This window comes from Oncorhynchus nerka, linkage group LG20 (assembly GCF_034236695.1).
Source record: "Oncorhynchus nerka isolate Pitt River linkage group LG20, Oner_Uvic_2.0, whole genome shotgun sequence".
NCBI classification, from domain to species: domain Eukaryota; kingdom Metazoa; phylum Chordata; class Actinopteri; order Salmoniformes; family Salmonidae; genus Oncorhynchus; species Oncorhynchus nerka.
In genome coordinates, this window is record NC_088415.1 from 64,349,223 (window position 1) to 64,369,557 (window position 20,335).

Sequence of the window (20,335 nt, forward strand, 5' to 3'; positions counted from 1 at the left end):
GAAACCTGTGAATTTCTGACTTAGTTGACAGCCTCATTTGTCTGTTTCAATAGTAGGTCTACTATTAGCCTACTTGCAAAGGACAGCTTGGGTTGGCCTGACTGTGAAATACCAAAATGAGATTCATCATTTTAGGTCATTTAGAGTTTATGGCACTGTTCCTCACTGAATTTTTCAAACACGGCACCTCTCCGTCACCGGGTGGACCGTTTGGGAACTTTTTGTCAAAATGAGCTTATACACACTTCTCCAGGTACCACTACACCACTGGTGCTGACATTGTATAGGCTACTCTCTCAACTAAGTGTGTGTGTGTGTAAGCACTTAAACACAAACATGTGGCTGTATCACCACCAACAGTCTGCAAAGCGGAAGGAAGAAGGAAAGAGAAGACAAACAGGGAATAAAAGACAACAGAAGAGAAAACCGAGAGGTGAAGCACAGAGTCCCCCCCTGTATTAGCGAGAGCAGATAAGCTGAAAATGAGGAGTGGATTAGTGGTGTGCTTTGACTCGTCTCGACACTGAGACCTTTCACTTTCCCCCTCCGCGTCATAATGCCTGTCATGCTGCCCGACACTAAGCCTGGCTCTTTATCTTAATCCTCCTTACTGAGAGACTATTTGGACTATTGGGGGGCCCCATGAGCAGGAAGTGGAAGGGTAGAGGGGGCAACACCACTTAGCTGAAGGGCTGGCAGAGGAAGGACGCATCAGAGCTCTGTCCTCTGTCAAGCTCTGGTACTCCCGAAACACAATAATAACTATGGTATTCAGACAATATACATTAATACCAAATGGAATACACTAAACATTAATACTAACGGACTACACAACATACACCAACAGGCTATCCTCAGTGTCCCAAAACTGCTGCTCATTTGAAACACAGTACTAGGAGTGGATTGTCTTTATTGTCTAACTTCAATGGATCTGACTGAGTGAAGCTGGCTATTGATCCTACATCCATGACCTACTGTATATAGAATAATACTTTTAAATGCATTAATCCTAGATATTGAAACAGGAAATCCTATATTGGCACATCACATACTCATCCATGTACAGTATGTCACACATACGATTAGGTAGGAAGTGCCATTAAGAAAATGGAGGGTTTGTGTAAGACAGAGTTCGAAACGTTGCCTTGGGAGTGGCCCCATGGTTTTAAGAGCGGTCGCAACGTAAGCTTCTGCTTCAGATGATGCTAGCACATAGAGTACACACACACACGTACATCCCTTACAGCAAGTCAGCCAAAGAAGATGCAAAGAGAGAGAGACACATTTCAAACATTTTGTTATTTCCCAAATCCAGGAAAGGCTACATTGTTTTATTGGAGTGTTTGATGAATAGGTCAAAGGTCAGCCAAGCATCCAAGCACACAACAGCTAACTCTTTAGCTTCATGCTTTGTTTCACGTTCAGAAACGTAAAGAGAGAAAAAAAAACACAATAGGAAAATTAAACAAAAAAACAAACAATATTTACATACTGCATTATAAATATGTCAAATGTACATCATTATACACAAAGTACCTCAAATGGTCAGATAATGTAGCTACATTGAGACCTAACCAAAGTACCTAAAAATATGCTTAAGAACAATGAAGAAAAAAAGTTGAAAAGATATCAAAATAGGGTTTACAAGTCAAGGAAGACTGACTGTAAAACAAAACAAAATATTTTCAATTGTTTGACTGGGAGCTTGTCTGGTCATAGAGAATCTTGGACCCATATCTACGTCCTGGGTATGTCCAAAATAGTAGCCTACTCCCTTTATAGTGGACTACTTTTGACCAGGTATCGCATTGAACTCTGGTTAAAAGTGGTGCACTATTTAGAGAATAGGGTGCCATATCAGAACAGCCCGTCTTTGGGGGGAAAAACATTTTGCTTAGAATAATGGTTATAGTTATAGTCAGGCAACGTTAAGAGTAGTGGGGAAGGGAAATATTACAAGGGTGAATATGGTCCTATGGCATCAGGTAAGTATATACCTCAAACTCCTCTATAGGAAATAATCTACTACCGTATATCAGACATACGTTGAAATGTACTTGAGAATTCATTGAAATACGTTGGTGCCATGGTGGTTTGTACACGTACTGTACACCTACTGTACACCAAAGGAAAAGGCCAACTCGTCAATGTAGTTATAACGTAAGGCTGTCTACAAGCTCTGTTGACCATCAGTCTAAATGTCATTTGGTTGAATCTGAAGGCCAATTCAGGACAACAGGGATGAAAGTGTATACTGTATTTGACACTATTCCTGATTGACCACAACTTTATATCTTGTAGGTTTGAATAAACTACAAATACTGAGGGAACACAGCGGGAGGGCAAAGCTGGTTTAAATGTCCTCATTACAACCAGTTTATAATATGGTTGTAACCAGGTTGTACTGACGTAATTCCAACCAGTTTAGCCTGCTGGGAAATAACAAAACCATGTAGATAATGTAACGGGGTAAATATGAAGAGCCTTTGCCCTGTAAACATAAACACTGCCATAGTAAATTTAAAGACCAGAAAACTGGGTTTTAATTTCAAACCTTACGCGGCAGAAGAGCGAGGAAAATGAAATGTCTCTATATACTTTATGCCAATACCACTTGAATGTTCCTGTTGTGAAAGTCCCTCCTCCATCTGGTTTTGTCTCGTCTAAGTACTTATATATACACATATGATATTATCATGAAGAATTACCATAAAAACTGTCAAGTTATCTTGGCTTTTCTTTCCATCCCATCTTGACCCTTTTAGTCTCTATCTCCATGGTTTGACACTTGAATGTACCTGTTTTGGTACCTTGAGTAAGGGTGAGCGGTTGGATGGTTCGTTAAAGTCACATTAGTTGTAGAGGAATTGAGAGGGAAAGCTTCAAAACGACTCTAGTAGTCAACGTTAATCCACACCACTTCAGGATAAATCTTATTGGAGGACGAGCTACTGTTTACCAGGGGTTGGAACCAACCAAAATTACTTTCCAATCGTTTTCCCCCGGGTGGGGAGAGCGAGAGGGTGGAGGAGGAGGCGTGGCTTGTGATGACATGCATTCTCCGAATTCAACCCACCGAATTATACCCTACCTACAGAGGAGCGGTTTCTATGCAAGCGCTGGGCCTTGGTGGTCGGTGAGTCCGGTCCACTCTGAGAGTTCCGAGGTGGCTTAATGCTGGACCAGAGCTAGTTAACAAGCTTGTTTGTGCAGAGCGGCACCAGAATTAAAAACACGTCTTCCTTTTCGCAGTTAATAAATCCAATGTGAAACGTGATAACTATAGTATCCTTATCTAGCATTGAAAAAAAGTGAATCCATTCTTCTCTAGCCAATGAAAAATCTCTCCCCATCTTCTGAATCACACTTGTAATGTCAGTACAGTAGTCTATGCTTCGGAGGGGGAGGGGTAGGTAAGCCTAAACACGTACAGGCAAAGATTTCCAGCTTGCAGGCAGACACTGGAATACGTTTCTGAGTGACAGAGTGAGGGCTTTGCATAGGCTCTTGGTTGCGTAAACGTTATTAACCGGTTCCCATGCTTTTAAAATAACAGGTCTGTTCTGGAACAGTATAGATAATTTCCTCACTTCTGTTTCACAAAAATGTTATTCTCCTGTTTTCGGTTCCAACCCCTGCTTGTTACAGTGGTCTGTACTTGAAAACACCTTTTTTGCTCCAAAACCCTTTTAGTCAAACAACTATAAATGCTAGCCTTTTCTCCCAATGGTGTCCTACACAGTCACTTCCTCACTCTCTTTCACTCAAACAGAAGCACACGCACAGACCCACACGCGCACCACATAGTTGTTCACAGCAACAAAAGACATATAATTATGAGTACCAATATACAGGGCCTTCGGCTACAAGAGGCGAACAGACATTCCATTATGCCTGCAGGGGCCAGGTTATGTGATCTGTGTCAAATAGTTATCAACACTCTTCAAATCCATCCAAAAATTACTCCAACAAAGATCTCTTAATGACACAATTTCCTTCCTTCAATCATTCCTCTGAATGATTTCTGATTGAAGAGGCATTTTTTTTTTTTTTTTTTACAAAAACCAATCGACACGATGCTCATAAAACAGACCCTCAATTTCCTTATAATCATGGATGATTTGCAAGCGGGACATGATCAGAGTGGAAGAACAAATGACTCACTTAACTATCTCCCAAAATTCTCCCATTGTGCAATCATCTCTGAAATGTCAAATTATGATTTAAACCTTTAGCCCGTAAGTAAAGTATTTCAATCATTTTTGACCTTCCACCTACCTAGACATGCGTTGCTTTTTAAATTTATTTTATTTTTGACACGAATGGCATGTCAAGAGTTTGATGGCTTCATAGTACCAATACTAACTGGTTAATTTCGAACCTTCTGAATTTTGAAATTGGTGGGCTATGGAGGGCTTGTAGTAAACCCTATTACACCATCTATAGGAATAGTTTCTCTCCTGCATGACTATGGATGATACCACTCAGCAAACGCTGTGCGTCCAACATGGAAGTTCCTTTGGAGTATCTAAAAGAAAAATGTTACCATGGCGTTTATCTTTCTCTATATAGGCATGGAAGCATTATCGGAGGGAATTTGTCATTTCATCAAACGACACAATATGAACACAGTTTGGCTCCAACAGAGGAGGACGACACGAAAGGAAATGTTCAAGCATAGAAATGAACTGTTTTAGTAGAGAGGGGAGGGGTGAGCCATTCATTTGGTTGATGCTTAATAACAATAAAAAAGTTTTAAACTGATCATGATCGTTACTGACAGACAGTACCGCTGTGCCAATGATATGAGGAAAACAACAACCAAACAAATACAATATACAATGTCCACCAGGTAAAGCCTGCCTCTCTCTGCATCTTGATATGCCTCTCTCGGCATATCTCTATCCTCTCCGTTGCGGCCCAAAAAAGCCTCCACTGCCAGTCGCTCAGTTTAGGTTACACAGTATGAAGCGGAATAGGAGGAGAATGGGGACCGGGAGAGTAGTACGGTTACTGGGTCGTCTATGGGGACACAGTGTGTTTATGTTCACGAGCCTTGGTGATCGGTGAGTCAAGTCTACTCCAGTCTGGTGTGGGATGATCCACTCCTGGTCCTACATTATACTGACACTGCGGTTGAGCTCACTGAGGGCATTGTTGTTGTTGACGTTAGGGTTGGGGTTAACATTGGGGTTTCTGCGGCTCATGTTGGGGGTGGTGAGGCTGCTGCTGCTGACCGGGTCATTGGGGCAGCCGTGCTGGAGCAGGATGTCAGAACACTCCTGGCTTCCTGCCCGCCGGGCGCAGGACAGCGGCGTCTGGCCGCGCGCGTCCCGACTTTTCACGTCCACACCGTACTGAGGGAACAGATGAGAGGTGTGAGGAGGAGAAGAAGTGGACTGGACAGAGAGAGGTGACATCGTGGTCTAGCTAGTTGAGCAGATTCACTCAAAAAACTCAATTTTCCTCCACAGCCAGGAGTTTTTCCTGGTCGTGTCAACATGCTTAGGAAACACTCCTGACCCTGACCATAACATTTTCCCTATTTATCTAACTTTTTAACCATATTATCTCATTCATCATTCAATCTATATTCAACCAGGAAGATGATCAACCTTTAATCAAGGTTGAAAAACATCCCCTCTCAAACCCCAACGTACTCACCCAGATGAGAAGCTGGGTGATGACCACGTTGGCCATGGCACAGGACAGATGCAGGGCGGTGCGTCCGTCCCCGTCTCCGTACGTCTCGTTGACCTCCTCCTTGGTGCCGTGGGCCAGCAGCAGCACCACCAGCCTCAGGTCGTCCTCCACCACGGCCCGGAGCAGCTGCTGCCCCAGGGGCACATCCGACTGCGGGAGACCCACCAGGAACAGCTTCTGCTCATACTTAGCCCGGATCCACCGCTCCCTCTCCTCCCTGGTGGTGAGGAAAGAGAGAAGAGATATGACATAGAGGGTTAAAAGAGGGTCAAGTGAGGTTACAGAGGACCTAAAAACAAGAAACAATGATATAATTGTGAAATGGGATTTTCTATTAAATATTTGATCGGCGGGAGGGTAGGGATCCAAGGAAATTCTGGCAGCTTTTGGAGTAACTGTATTCCACAGTACTCATAGGGCCTAGACCACACGCGGCCACTTAAGATCGATCCTTAAGAACAATCCTAACAGTCACGCCATTGTCTCAATCATGTATTTTCTCTAATAGGGAGCCTAGTGTAGCCTCTGAGTGTCAGGACACTGACGATGAAAGAGCTCAGTGCAGGGGCCAGATGCTGAAACTGTATCCCACCTCCACTGATAATCGTCTGCAGCAGGAGAGTTACAGTCTAGCCAGCTATCTAAAGGTTACACATTGTGAACAGCATGTCTGCTGTGGACAATACAGGACAGGAGGAAAGGGGGACATGTTTTTATCAGTGCTGTCAGCCATCAGTCGGAAAGGGATAACTGGAGGATCCCCCACAAAGGAGACTTCCTGCGCTTGGGCCCCGGCCTCCCCTGGGGTGCCCGGGATAGGAAGCCGATCGATGGGCCTGAATGGCAGACAGAGGGGCGGACCGGAGCTGGGGCTGGGTCTCCTTCAGTTATAGAGCCAGAGAATGGAGAGGAGCAGAGGAGGAGGGATCCATCTCCCTCCACTCTCTGCTAGTCAAACTTCTATCTCTACATCGCTCTACATCTTGAATCTCGACTCCCCAGTTTTCTTTTCTCCCACCCACACACAAACTGCAATACCATCCAAATAGCATTGGATTTAAAAAAAGAAAATCAATACAGTGAATGGCTGGGCATGCTCAGTGTGGCTCTGACCCTGCGACCCCGTCAAGCGGAGTGATAAGGGAAGTAGAAAGGGGCTGTTGTTTGGGCGTCTGGGTGAGTGACAGAGAAAAGGGGCTCACACTGATATGGTAAAACGACTCTGTCGCTGGTTGGAGTGACAAGGATCCCCCAGGACACTGACTGCCAACGGGTCTGTATGGACACTAACGTCACTTTACATTTCAAACTATCAGTAAGTAAGCCTAGAAAGCAGACAAAATTACAAATAATTACAAATAGCTCATGGCAATGTGTCATGTTAGAATGATGCCATCGGTCTGAAGACAATGCTCAGACTGACTCGTGGCTATGTCCAAATGTCTACACTAGCACACCATCAGAAATCCATGCCCAATATGTTGCTTTATTTTAAGGGGTATGCTAGCATTGGACCAGAGTTTACAGTATACAGTGCATTCGGGCAGTATTCAGACCCCTTGAATTTTTCCACATTTTGTTACGTTACAGCCTTATTCTAAAATGGATTCAATTGTTTTTATTATTATTATTATTATGAATCAACACACAATAACCCATAATGAAAAAGCAAAAACAGTTTTGTTTATTTTTTTTTGCAAATTTAAAAAAAATGTACAACTTAAATATCACATTTACAAAAGTATTGAGACCCTTTACTCAGTACTTTGTTGAAGCACCTTTGGCAGCGATTACAGCCTCAAGTCTTCTTGGGTATGAAGCTACATGCTTGGCACACCTGTATTTGGGGAGTTTCTCCCATTCTTCTCTGCAGATCCTCTCAAGTTCTATCAGGTTGGATAGGAAGCATCCCTGCACAATTATTTTCAGGTCTCTCCAGTTCGATTGGGTTCAAGTCCGGGCTCTGGCTGGGCCACTCAAGGACATTCAGAGACTTGTCCACTCCTGGAGCCGGTTTTCATCAAGGATCTCTCTTTACTTTGAGCCGTTCATCTTTCTCTCGATCCTGACTAGTCTCCCAGTCCCTGCCGCTGAAAAACATCCCCACAGCATGATGCTGCCACCACCATGCTTCACCCTAGCGATGGTGCCAGGTTTCCTCCGGACGTGACGCTTGGCATTCAGGCCAAAGAGTTCAATATTGGTTTCATCAGACCAGAGGATCTGGTTTCTCATGGTCTGAGAGTCCTTTAGGTGCCTTTTGGCAACTCCAAGCGGGCTGTCATGTGTCTTTTACTGAGGAATGGCTTCCGTCTGGCCACTCTACCATAAAGGCCTGATTGGTGGAGTGCTGCAGAGATGGTTGTCCTTCTGGAATGTTCTCCCATCTCCATAGAGGAGCTCTGGAGTTCTGTCAGTGACCAACGGGTTCTTGGTCACCTCCCTGACCAAGGCCCTTCTCTCTCGATTGCTCAGTTTGGCCAGACGGCCAGCTCTAGGAAGAGTCTTGGTGGTTCCAAACTTCTTCCATTTAAGAATGATGGAGGCCACTGTGTTCTTTGGGACCTTAGGTTTTTGCTCTGACATGCTCTGTCAACTGTGGGACCTTATATAGACATGTGTGTGCTTTTCCAAATCATGTCCAACCAATAGAATGTTCCACATGTTGACAAACATTTTTATATATATTTTTGTTGTTGTATTTTCTTAAAACTGCATAGTTGGTTAAGGGCTTGTAAGTAAAAGCATTTCACTGTAAGGTCCACACCTGTTGTATTTGGCGCATGTGACAAATCAAATGTTATTTTATTTTAATCAAGTTGTTGAAACACCTCAAGGATGATCAATGGAAACAGGATGCACCTGAGCTCAATTTCAAGTCTCATAGCAAAGGGGTCTGAAAGCTTATGTAAATAAGGTATTTCTCTTTATTTTTCATACATTTGCAACATTTTCTAAAAATGTGTTTTTGCTTTGTCATCATGGGGTATTGTGTGTAGATTGGTGAGGAGTTTTTTATTTATTTAATCCATTTGAGAATAAGGCTGTAACGTAACAAAATGTGGGAAAAGTCAAGGGGTCTGAATACTTTCCGAATGCAATGTATAGTACAGTATGTCACCTGCCAGGCCCACTAGCTTTCAGCAGCACCAGCCTTAACTAAAGGGGTTAATTAGCCTACCTCTCCTCTCCACTGACAGACCTGGCCCACATCACAGATGCCTTTGTCAGTGCCCGCACGGAATTTGATTAACTGCTAACCACCATTAATAGTTCATAAAGCTCAGCCTGGCAGATAAAGCAGTCACCCTGAACTCTTGCATTGTCCTTTATACATTAAAGGATGTCCAATTACACTGGGAGAAGGGAAATTGTTTTAATGTTTAGTTTGGAGTTCAGTAATACCACAAAGCCTGCATACATGCTTATAACCCGTTATAAAGCATTATACCTCAAGGTTAAGTAAAGTGTTACTTTTGCGATTCTTCAAATTAGCTCAATGGTACAGGCATACCTCTAAACTCGCCTTACGACTTCCTGAAAAGCATTAAAACAGTGGGGAAAAGGATCTCTCGTGGGTGAATAACTATTTTCTTAAGGATGGCGATTGGAGCAGCGATTGGAGCAGCCAGCAGTTTTATGGTGTAAGCCCTCCATCAAACTCCAGTCTGTCGTTATGTGAGAACAAGGCCGGTAGCGGATCAATGGCAGACCAGAACCAGCGGATTGCTCTGGTTAGGAGGCTGACAGCCCCACCCCCCCTGGTTTTCACTTTCAAACACAGGAACCAAGTCCTTTTAAAAACATTCCCCAGCCCTTCTCTGAAACCCGAGAATCAAGTACGTGTCGAACGTTAAACTATATGTGATAGATTTGGTAATAGTCAGATGTACTGCCTAATATTTTGTTTTGGTAGAATCTGGAATTTGTGATGAAGTCAAATCGGGCAGTTAGCCAAGGTTTGCCTCCGAGAGCTAACCCACTGAATGAATGGGATCCCAGATCTAGGGAGGAGAGCCCAGTGAATTGACATGAGCTAAATGAGGCAGAAAGTTAGCGCCGGGATGTGAAACAAAAAGGCTGAGAACCATTAAGAAGATGTCAAGGTCCAAGAAAGGAGCCCAAGGCCCATACTCACAAAGCAGTCTCAAAGTAGGAGGGCTGATCTGGGATCAGGTCCTCCCTGTTAAATCTTATTCAAAACGATCTAAAAGGCAAACTGATTATATATCCTATTTGTGAATACAGGCCTCGAAGCCACAAAAAGACCTCAATCCCAGTAGTAGGGGTCCAAATGTAACCACGCTGGTACTATAGAGTTCCGTTTAAAAAAAATTAAAAAAGGGAAGCGGCCAGCGGTGGTGACCCAGATTCCTCAGCTGCTACACCACTTGAAAGGTAGTCTGTGAGAGGAAGTGAAATGGTAATCCCGCCTCTGTCTTTTGTTTGAAATAGAACAACAATCCAAACATAGGCAGGGTTTAGGCAGTCAGGGGGAAAGCCGAGATCCTTGAAAAGGACACTTCCTCTCCGCAGGAGGAAGAAAAATAGAAATCGGCAAGATTTAGCATGTCAAAGCGGGAGGGGGAAAGAGGGGGAGAAGGAGAGGAGATAGAGAGTGAACTTCGTAAGCAGGGGATGATGTTCAGGAAACCAAGCCGATGGTTACCCTCGACACACGCGCACACCGTGAAACACAAGCACTCACGCACACACACTGCTTTCGCCACCCTTGCACACATACTTGCTAAAAAAATCCTCTGTTGCTTAGGGGACAGAGGGGACTTGCAGAAGAGAGACTGAGAGCAAAGATCTCAATAATGTCTCTTTAAACGATAAAGCTTTACTGCTTGGAGCAGCATGAACTTCCTCAGTAATTCAGTGTTATGTCTGTGCGCAATGACTATACTTTCTTTACCACCTTGTAGCTGACATTTGTTCCAAAAGTTTGCTAAAAAACAAAGCAGAGATTACAGTATCAGGACTAAAGTCGAAAGGCACAGAGGACACAAAACGGTCAAATAGGCTGTTAGATTCTCTACTTTTCAATCCTAATTCCAAATTTATATAAGAGCGGCATCAGTTGCAGAATAACTTGTGTGAAAATAAGTGCTGAAGCCCTTTTATAATTCTATACGAGTTCTGCACGTTTAGTTCCTGAGCTGAGCACAGGATTCTGACCTCCGCTTAATTAAGTGGCAAATGGCGGAATGATTCTCCTCAACCCAGTCCACGAAGTCAACAACACATGACTGCATCCACATAAAGAGGAACAAACAAGGATAATTAGTCAAGCTCCAAAGACAAAGACAAATAGGGATTTATTGAGGGAAAGAGAGGCTGAGACAGAGGGGGCGGGACCATGGTAGCATTGAGTAAAATAGTAGTGAATAGACAAAGACCAGAGAATGACCACTCCAGGCCTCCTTTAATAAAGGTGCCATTGATTGGTCCACACATTAAGGGAGGAATCAGGATGTCCATCCCACCATTACCACCACCAAACGCACACACATGCACACACACACACCACCCCATCCTTCAAACACAGTCTGTTCCTCCTAAACAATCAGAGTAAGCCCCAGCCCCCTACCTCCCTCCCTCCCTGCCTCTCAACATTCACTGCGGACACATCAAATAGATTCACTGAGAGTGAAGGAGTGGTGGAGGGGGGGCCTAGGCAATCTAAACACCCCTCGCAGTGGGAGGGGGGCGGCTTGTATAGGACAGATTCCCATGCAACAGCCGGCCATTTCACTTTCACATATTGAGAGAGAGAGAGGGAGAGAGAGAGAGAGCTGGGAGAAGGGGACAGAAAGAGAGAAAAACAAAAGGGAGAGAAAAAACACACAACAGAGCGAGAAAGCAGGGCCCCAGAGCTTCAAAGGTTGCTAGGGGCGAAAAATGAGAGAGCAACCCAGTAAATGAGACTCACTACAGTCAACAACAGGGGTACAGTTTAGACGTTATCCTTAACCAAGAATAACAACTACATAACACACATGATCTAGAATATAGCTTTCTAGGATAAACCCTCCTTTACTCATGTACATACTGTAGAATGTTGGGCCAGAGATAGTGGTTCTATAGTATGGCTCTAGAATGAGACTGTTGTTTTGTTTGGTTGAGCAGTCTGGTTGAACGGTCTGGCCAGTTGTTCTATTGAGAGGCCAGTAGAGGAGCATCTGTGAGCCTTGGGCTAGCAGCAGACAAGGCAGGACGAGTTGAATATATTGTGACATTAATGAGGTTGTCACCGTCCCCATGATGGAGCGGCTGTGTTTTTGTGCCAGAGAAGACTAACACCCTTAAATGCTCTCGCTGTTAACCCCCTACTGCCCCTGTCCTCTCCAACACAACGCTGGGACAATGACATGTACACCACACATGCACCCAGTCACTTACGACAAACACCACTTGCAGAATTAATTCATTTCACCCAGCTTGACACAAATGAGCCTTCCTTTAATCAGATGGATTTTAAATGAAATGAGTCATCAAATGTAGTTGCACTACATGACCAAACGTACAGTTGAAGTCAGAAGTTTACATACACCTTAGCCAAATACATTTATACCCAATGTTTCCTGACATTTAATCCAAGTAAAAATTCCCTGTTTTAGGTCAGTTAGGATCACCACTTTATTTTAAGAATGTGACATGTCAGAATAATAGTAGAGAGAATGATTTATTTCAGCTTTTATTTCTTTCATCACATTCCCAGTGGGTCAGAAGTTTACTTACACTCAATTAGTATTTGGTAGCATTGCCTTTAAACTGTTTAACTTGGCTCAAACGTTTCGGGTAGCCTTCCACAAACTTCCCACAATAAGTTGGGTGAATTTTGGCCCATTCCTCCTGACAGAGCTGGTATAACTAAGTCAGGTGTGTAGGCCTCCTTGTCCGCACACGCTTTTTCAGTTCTGCCCACAAATATTCTATGAGATTGAGGTCAGAGCTTTGTGATGGCCACTCTAATACCCTGACTTAAGCCATTTTGCCACAACTTTGGAAATATGCTTGGGGTCATTGTCCATTTGGAAGACCCATTTGCGACCAAGCTTTAACTTTCTGACTGATGTCTTGAGATGTTGCTTCAATATATCCACGTAATTTTCCTTTTTCATGATGCCATCTATTTTGTGAAGTGCACCAGTCCCTCCCGCAGCAAAGCACCACCACAACATGATGCTGCCACCCCTGTGCTTCACGGTTGGGATGGTGTTCTTCGGCTTGCAAGCCTCCCCCTTTTTCCTGCAACATAACGATGGTCACTATTGCCAAACAGTTCTACTTTTGTTTCATCAGACCAGAGGACATTTCTCCAAAAAGTACTATCTTTGTCCCCATGTGCAGTTGCAAACCATAGTCTGGCTTTTTTATGGCGGTTTTGGAGCAGTGGCTTCTTCCTTGCTGAGCGGCCTTTCAGGTTATGTCGATATAGGACTCGTTGTACTGTGGATATAGATACTTTTGTACCTGTTTCCTCCAGTATCTTCACAATGTCTTTCGCTGTTGTTCTGGGATTGATTAGCACTTTTCGCACCAAAGTACATTCATCTCTAGGAGACAGAACGCGTCTCCTTCCTGAGCGGTGTGACGGCTGCGTGGTCACATGGTGTTTATACTTGCGTACTATTGTTTGTACAGATGAATGTCGTACCTTCAGGCATTTGGAAATTGCTCCCAAGGATGAACCAGACTTGTGGAGGTCTACCATTTATTTTCTGATCTTGGCTGATTTCTTTTGATTTTCTCATGATGTCAAGAAAAGAGTTTGATGGTAGGCCTTGAAATCCATCCACAGGTACACCTCCAACTTAAATTAGGTCAAATGAGGTCAATTAGCCTATCAGAAGCTTCTAAAACCATGACATAATTTTCTGCAATTTTCCAAGCTGTTTAAAGGCACAGTCAACTTAGTGTATGTAAACTTCTGACTCACTGGAATTGTGATAAAGTGAATTATAAGTGAAATAATCTGTCTGTAAACAATTGTTGGAAAAGTAACTTGTGTCATGCAGAAAGTAGATGTACTAACCGACTTGCCAAAACTGTAGTTTGTTAACAAGAAAAGTGTGGAGTGGTTGAAAAACGAGTTTTAATGACTCCAACATAAGTGCATGTAAACTTCCGACTTCAACTGTATGTGGACACCTGATCGTTGAACATCTCATTCCAAAATCATAGGCATAAATATGGAGTTGGTCCCCTCTTATGCTGCTAGAACAGCCTCCACTCTTCTGGGAAGGCTTTCCACTAGATGTTGGACTTGCTGACTGCGGGGACTTGCTTCCATTCAGCCACAAGAGCATTAATGAGGTCGGACAATGATGTGTTTGGCAATTAGGCCTGGCTCACTGTCAGCATTCCAATTCATCCCAAAGGTGTTCGATGAGGTTGAGGTCAGGGCTCGGTGCAGGCCAGTCAAGTTCTTCTACACCGTTCTCGACAAATCATTTTTGTATGGACCTCGCTTTGAACACGGGGGCATTGTCATGTTGAAAGAGGAAAGGGCCTTCACCAAACTGTTGCCACAAAGTTGGAAGCGCATAATCATCTAGAATGTAATTTTATGCTGTAGCGTTAACTGGAACTAAGTTCACTGGAAGTAAGGAGCCTAACCTGAACCATAAAAAAATATGTTTTATCCACCAAACTTTACAGTTGGTACTATGCATTTGGGCAGGTAGTGTTCTTCTGGCATCTGCCAAACCCAGATTCGTCCGTTGGACTGCCAGATGGTGAAGCATGTTTCATCACTCCAGAGAACACATTTCCACTGCTCCAGATTCCAATGGCATATGGTATATGTTGCTTTAATTATACTCTATAATTTAAAATAGAAAATAAAACACTGACAGTAATTTGCTTCAGTTGGCCTTGCAGTAAACTGTGTACGTAACAAATAAAATTGGATTTGCTTGTTAATTTCCCCTATATACCTGGCTGGTGCTGAAACCCGTGGCATATTGGGTAATTAGTGACAAATCATCTCCAGGGCAGGCTGGGCTAATCAGTGACCTGTGGGTTTCATTTGGAGAGACTGCCACGGCACGGTGGTGAACTGGACGGGAGACCCCAGCTCCGCTCATTAATTAGTCTAAATGAATTACCCCACCTCCACCAGGGCTCCTGGCAAGGCCAGCTATTCTAAAGCCTCTTTGGAGAGTTGGATAGTTGCCGGTTGGCGCTCCTCGCACCCCTAACCTGTGAGTATCCGGAAAGGCTCAGCGCTTTTTGGTTTAGGGACTGGGGCTGTTCTACAGGAGAGAGGTTATAGCTGGCTCATTATAGTTTGGATCCTTGAACAGGCTAAACTACAGCCCTTTCTGCCATCCACACTGGGTTGGTGATTCTTATAACAGCTGAGAATTAGGGATGAGAATGAGGGAAGAATATGAGGGATGACAGTGGAGGGATGCAGTATCAATTCCATTCACCCAGCCGTGTATCCGTCCAGGAAGGACGGAGTTAAAAAAGAGGGAGCAGGTTGGGAGAGGTTAGTGGTGTGATTCATTTTTATTACCGTGCAGACCCTGCAGGCGGCATGCAGGAGCGGCAAATTATTTCTGAAACAAAGTGGAGGAGGCGGGCTCTTTAACTCGCTCTCTCTCCACTCCTCTGGTCGTCACAGCAGAGCTATTACCTGGCCGTGGCCAAGGGCGCCGCGCGGCACAACAACCGACAGAGGGGTGACAGTGAGGTGGGCAGCACCGGTGAGGGATAGCCTTCCACATCCGTCTACGCTCCCAGACATCTTCCACCCCCAAATGAGACATGGGGGAGGAAGGAGAGGTTTGTGTATGTGTGTGTGTCTTCCTTCCCCGGCAATATAGTCAGTAGTGTTTTCCCTCACAAGTGTGTGTGTGCTGCTTTCTCTCACGAGCGTGTATGCGTGTGCACACATAATGTTTTCTCTTAGGAGTGTGAGTGTATAGTGTTTCCTCTCACGTGTGTGTGCCATACAATTAGAGGTGGCGTGGAAAACACGCCGACTTGCAGACACTAATTAAGGGAACAGCTCCCTTCCAATATGCTGACTGGAGAAAGATTTCATTTCTCTATGAGATTTATGGCCCAGGAGAAATATATGTCATCATGATCCATTGATGTATACACACGCCTTTTATGGCACACCAATATCAACATCTTTCTTATTCAGACTTCATTAAAATGTTTGGTGATACATGTGAAACTCTCTCTGAAAGCTATTGACGGCACTGGAGAAGTCTGATCAAAAATACAAAATGCATTTTGGTTCTTTAAAGATACAAACCACTACAAAATCCCACCACAACATTAGCCTACACGATGAGTACCGATATCTACATAAATCTGACTACAAAGCAAATTGGTGCAGACCTCTTTCACATAAGAATTCCTAAAAAGCTAAGCTAATCTTGCGGATGAACACCTTTTAAGTTAACATTTCAAAATGCGAGCCGGCAGAACTAGTGTCGCAGGAGACATTCAATCAGATGTGAGGCTCATCTTCAGGTAGTTACTGAGTCGTTTAGATTAGGTGTCACTAATGTTTAGGAGGAGGTGGGGTGGGAAGGCTACACCAGCTGCCTGGGTGCCATCACAAAGCTGCTCCATGTCACCACAGTGACACAATTAACATCAGAACCACTTCGAGCCCAGGGGAGGAGCTAGTGTGGAGACAATAGAGATCTGTATATTTCATCTTAACGTTTCATCTGTATGGATGAGACAACAAAGTAATGGTGGGGATCAGAAGCAAGATAATATATTAATTCCCCTTTTTGTCTCCTAAATGTATACAATAGATGCTTTGAGGTGATATAGAGGCAGGGCCAAGATAATGGTATCTCCTTTCTTCATCAGATTTCTGATTTAAAAAAAATATTCCTCTTTCGTAAAGCAAAATATATATCCTGATTTCAATAATCATCGATCGATGATTACCGATGAGATAATGGCAACGACCTCTTTCCTCTATGATAATAATGGGATTATTATCGTTATTTGTTTGACAGACTAAACAAAGATGCATGTGCTCACACAGAATGAGATGTGATTTTCGTGACAATGAAAAACATTCCTACCCAGGGCGATATAGGAACAGTGACAGAGGTGAGACAGAGGAATCAGTATCAATAATCTTTCATCATGTCCAGGGTGGCGGAATACTGGAGCCCACAAACCATTCAATAAGTAATCGTGGGCCATCACTCAACTCAAAGCTGCCCTGAGTTGGGTAGAATGGATCGAAGAGGATACGACATCTTTCTATGGACACAGATAACACACGCACGCGTGCACACACGCACGCACGCACGCACACACACACACACACAAACACACACGACGAGTCTATATTACTGCTTGGTATGGCAACAGCACCACCCTCGGTCGCATGGCACTGCAGAGGGTGGTGCGGATAGCCCAGTACATCTCTTGGGCTGAGCTCCCTGCCATCCAGGAACTCTATATCAGGCGGTGTGAAAGGAAGGCCCGTAAAATAGTTAAAGACTCCAGCCACCCAAGCCATAGACTGTTCTCTGTGCATCTGCACAGAAAGCGGTACTGGTGCATCAAGTCTGACACCAACGGGCTCCTGAATAGCTTCTATCCCCAAACCATAAGACTGTTAAATAGCTAACTAAAGGGTTAATTGGACAATTTGAGTTAACCCTTGTATTTTCTTTTTTTCTTTTGCACTGTCTCTATGCACACTCACAGGACTGTACACTCGCACACTGACACTCCAACACACACACTCACTTAATTTGCTCTCTCTAAGTCCTAGACCTCAGCTGAATCTGGTAATGAATGTTGTGGCTGTCGAACAAGTTGAGGAGACTAAATTACTTGGCGTTACCTTAGATTGTAAACTGTCATGGTCAAAACATATAGATTCAATGGTTGTAAAGATGGGGAGAGGTCTTGTCGTAATAAAGAGATGCTCTGCTTTTTTGACCCCACACTCCAAAATGCAAGTTCTGCAGGCTCTAGTTTTGTCTAATCTTGAATATTGTCCAGCCTTGTGGTCCAGTGCTGCAAGGAAAGACCTAGTTAAGCTGCAGCTGGCCCGAAAGAGATTGTGATAAGAGGGCTGATATAAATACTATGCATACCAGTCTCTCTTGTCTAAGACTTGAGGAGAGACTGACTGCATCACTTCGTCTTTTTATAAGAAACAATAATGTGTTGAAAATCCCGAAATGTTTGCATAGTCAACTTACACACAGCTCTGACACACACATACACTTATCCCATCAGACATGCCACCAGGGGTCTTTTCATAGTTCCCAAATCCAGAACAAATTCAAGAAAACATACAGTATTATATAGAGCCCTTATTGCATGAAACTTCCTTCCTTCTCATATTGCTCAAATAAACAGCAGACCTGGTTTAAAAAAAACAGATAAAGCAACACCTCGCGGCACAACGCCTCTCCCCCATTTGACCTAGATAGTTTGTGTGTATGCATTGATATGTCGGCTACGTGTGCCTTTTTAACCTCTCTAGGCTAGGGGGCGGTATTTTCACATCCGGATGAAAAGCACGCCCAAAGTAAACTGCCTGCTACTCAGGCCCAGAAACTATGTTTCTAAAACTGTTTGAATGATGTCTGTGAGTATAAGGGAACTTATTTGACAGGCAAAACTCAGAGGACAAACCATCCAGGAAATTGTTTTTTTGAGGTCACTCTCTTTTCAATGGGGATCTAGATTTCTAAGGCACTTGCATGCAGTTCCTATCGCTTCCCCTGGATGTCAACAGTCTTTAGAAATTGGTTGGTGTTTTTCCTTTATGTAATGAAGAAGTAGGGCAGTTCAAAACGAGGGTCGAGTGAAGTGTACTGTTTGTTAGAGGCGCGTGACCTGAAAGCTCGCTCCACTTTGTTTTTATCCGCTATTGAACGCAGTCTTAAATTTTATCGATTATTCACGTTAAAAAGACCTAAAGTTGTCTTAGGAAAGTTGTTTGAAATGTTTGGACAAAGATGACAGGTAACTTATTTGATATTTTGTAGTCATGTTGCGCAAGTTGGAACCAGTGTTTTTCTGGATCAAATGCGCCAAATAAATGGATATATAACGACGGAATTAATAGAACAAAAGCACCATTTGTGATGTTTATGGGACATATTGAAGTGCCAACAGAAGAAGCTCGTCAAAGGTAAGGCATGAATTATATCGTTATTTCTGAGTTTCGTGTCGCACCTGGCAGACCACCATTATGATGGTCTGTGTTTGTTTGATGGGGTGCTGTCCTCAGATAATAGCATGGTTTGCTTTTGCCGTAAAGCCTTTTTTAAATCTGACACATTGGCTGGATTAACAACAAGTATAGCTTTAATTTGGTGTATTGCATGTGTGATTTCATGAAAGTTTAATATTTATAGTCATTTAATTTGAATTTGATGCTCTGCCATTTCTCCGGATGTTGTCAAATCGATCCCGTTAACGGGATTTGATCACTAAGAAGAAAATGTATGTAGTTCTGTCCTTGAGCTGTTCTTGTCTAATGATGTTCTGTATTATGTCATTCTGTATTATGTTTCATGTTTTGTGTTGGACCCCAGGAAGAGTAGCTGCTGCTTTTGCAACAGCTAAATGGGGATCCTAATAAAATACAACAACAAAAAATACCTAGTGACCTTACAATATACACTATCTTACAATATACAATATCTACCTATATCACTCCAGTATTCCTGCACATTGTAAATATGTTATTGGAACTGACCCTGTATATAGCTAACTTACTTCTCGTGTTCTTATTTCTATTTCTCGTGTGTTTCTATTCTACATTATGTTATTTTTAGTACTAAATTAATATTGATTATTACATTTTTGGGTTTAGAGCTCGCAGGAAAGACATTTCACTGTACTTGTGCACGCGACATTAAAACAAACTTGAAACATATGTCCTCTTGATATGCAATTCCAAGCAACAATAGCTGTCATCACCTTTATTACAAGAGCATTTGAAGGTACATTTACAAGTTAGTTTACATTTCTATAAATTCAAGTTTTATTGTCACATGCACAAGTTCAGTAACATAACTTAACTTGCATGCTCTACCCAACAGTGCAGTAATTAATATTAACATAGTATAACTAATAAAAAAAAATTAAAAAAAATGTATTTCATTATATATATATTGTGTATACTGTGTGTGTGTATGTGTGTGTGTATGTGTGTGTGTATGTGTGTGTGTATGTGTGTATGTATGTATGTATGTATGTATGTATGTATGTATGTATGTATGTATGTATGTATGTATGTATGTGTATATAAGAAAGATTTTGTCTTACTGACAAATGTTCATTTCATTTTAGTAACTGCAGTACAAACATTTTTAACAATGAGACCAGCAAATCAAAAACCAAGCCGTTGATCACTTAAGTAGTATATCTTTACATATTCTCTTAATTTAGGTCACCAACAGTACAGGCACTACAGACCTGTCTTCTACAGTGGGACAGAGAGTGTGATGGGGGGGCCTCTGTGTGATAGATATGTGACAGGGCCCTTCTGGGGCCAGGGGCCTGGCCCCTGGGGTGGGCTTAAACACCATAATGGGCTCCTTAATTACCTGCTCATCCACACACAGGGTCATTAGTCAGAGAGACGCGCTGGGCCTTAACTGTC

At 43.1% G+C, this 20,335-nt stretch overlaps 1 protein-coding gene across 1 annotated transcript in view; it reads right to left on the reverse strand.

Moving 5' to 3' along the window:
* Positions 1 to 1,293: 1,293 nt before the first annotated feature.
* Positions 1,294 to 20,335, reverse strand: part of LOC115102958 (arf-GAP with GTPase, ANK repeat and PH domain-containing protein 3-like) — a 139,337-nt gene continuing 120,295 nt past the window's right edge. Inside the window, 2 exon segments of the mRNA XM_065005681.1 lie at positions 1,294 to 5,357; positions 5,665 to 5,920. Of these exon segments, the coding sequence (XP_064861753.1) occupies positions 5,115 to 5,357; positions 5,665 to 5,920 (499 nt within the window). The 3' untranslated portion in view covers positions 1,294 to 5,114.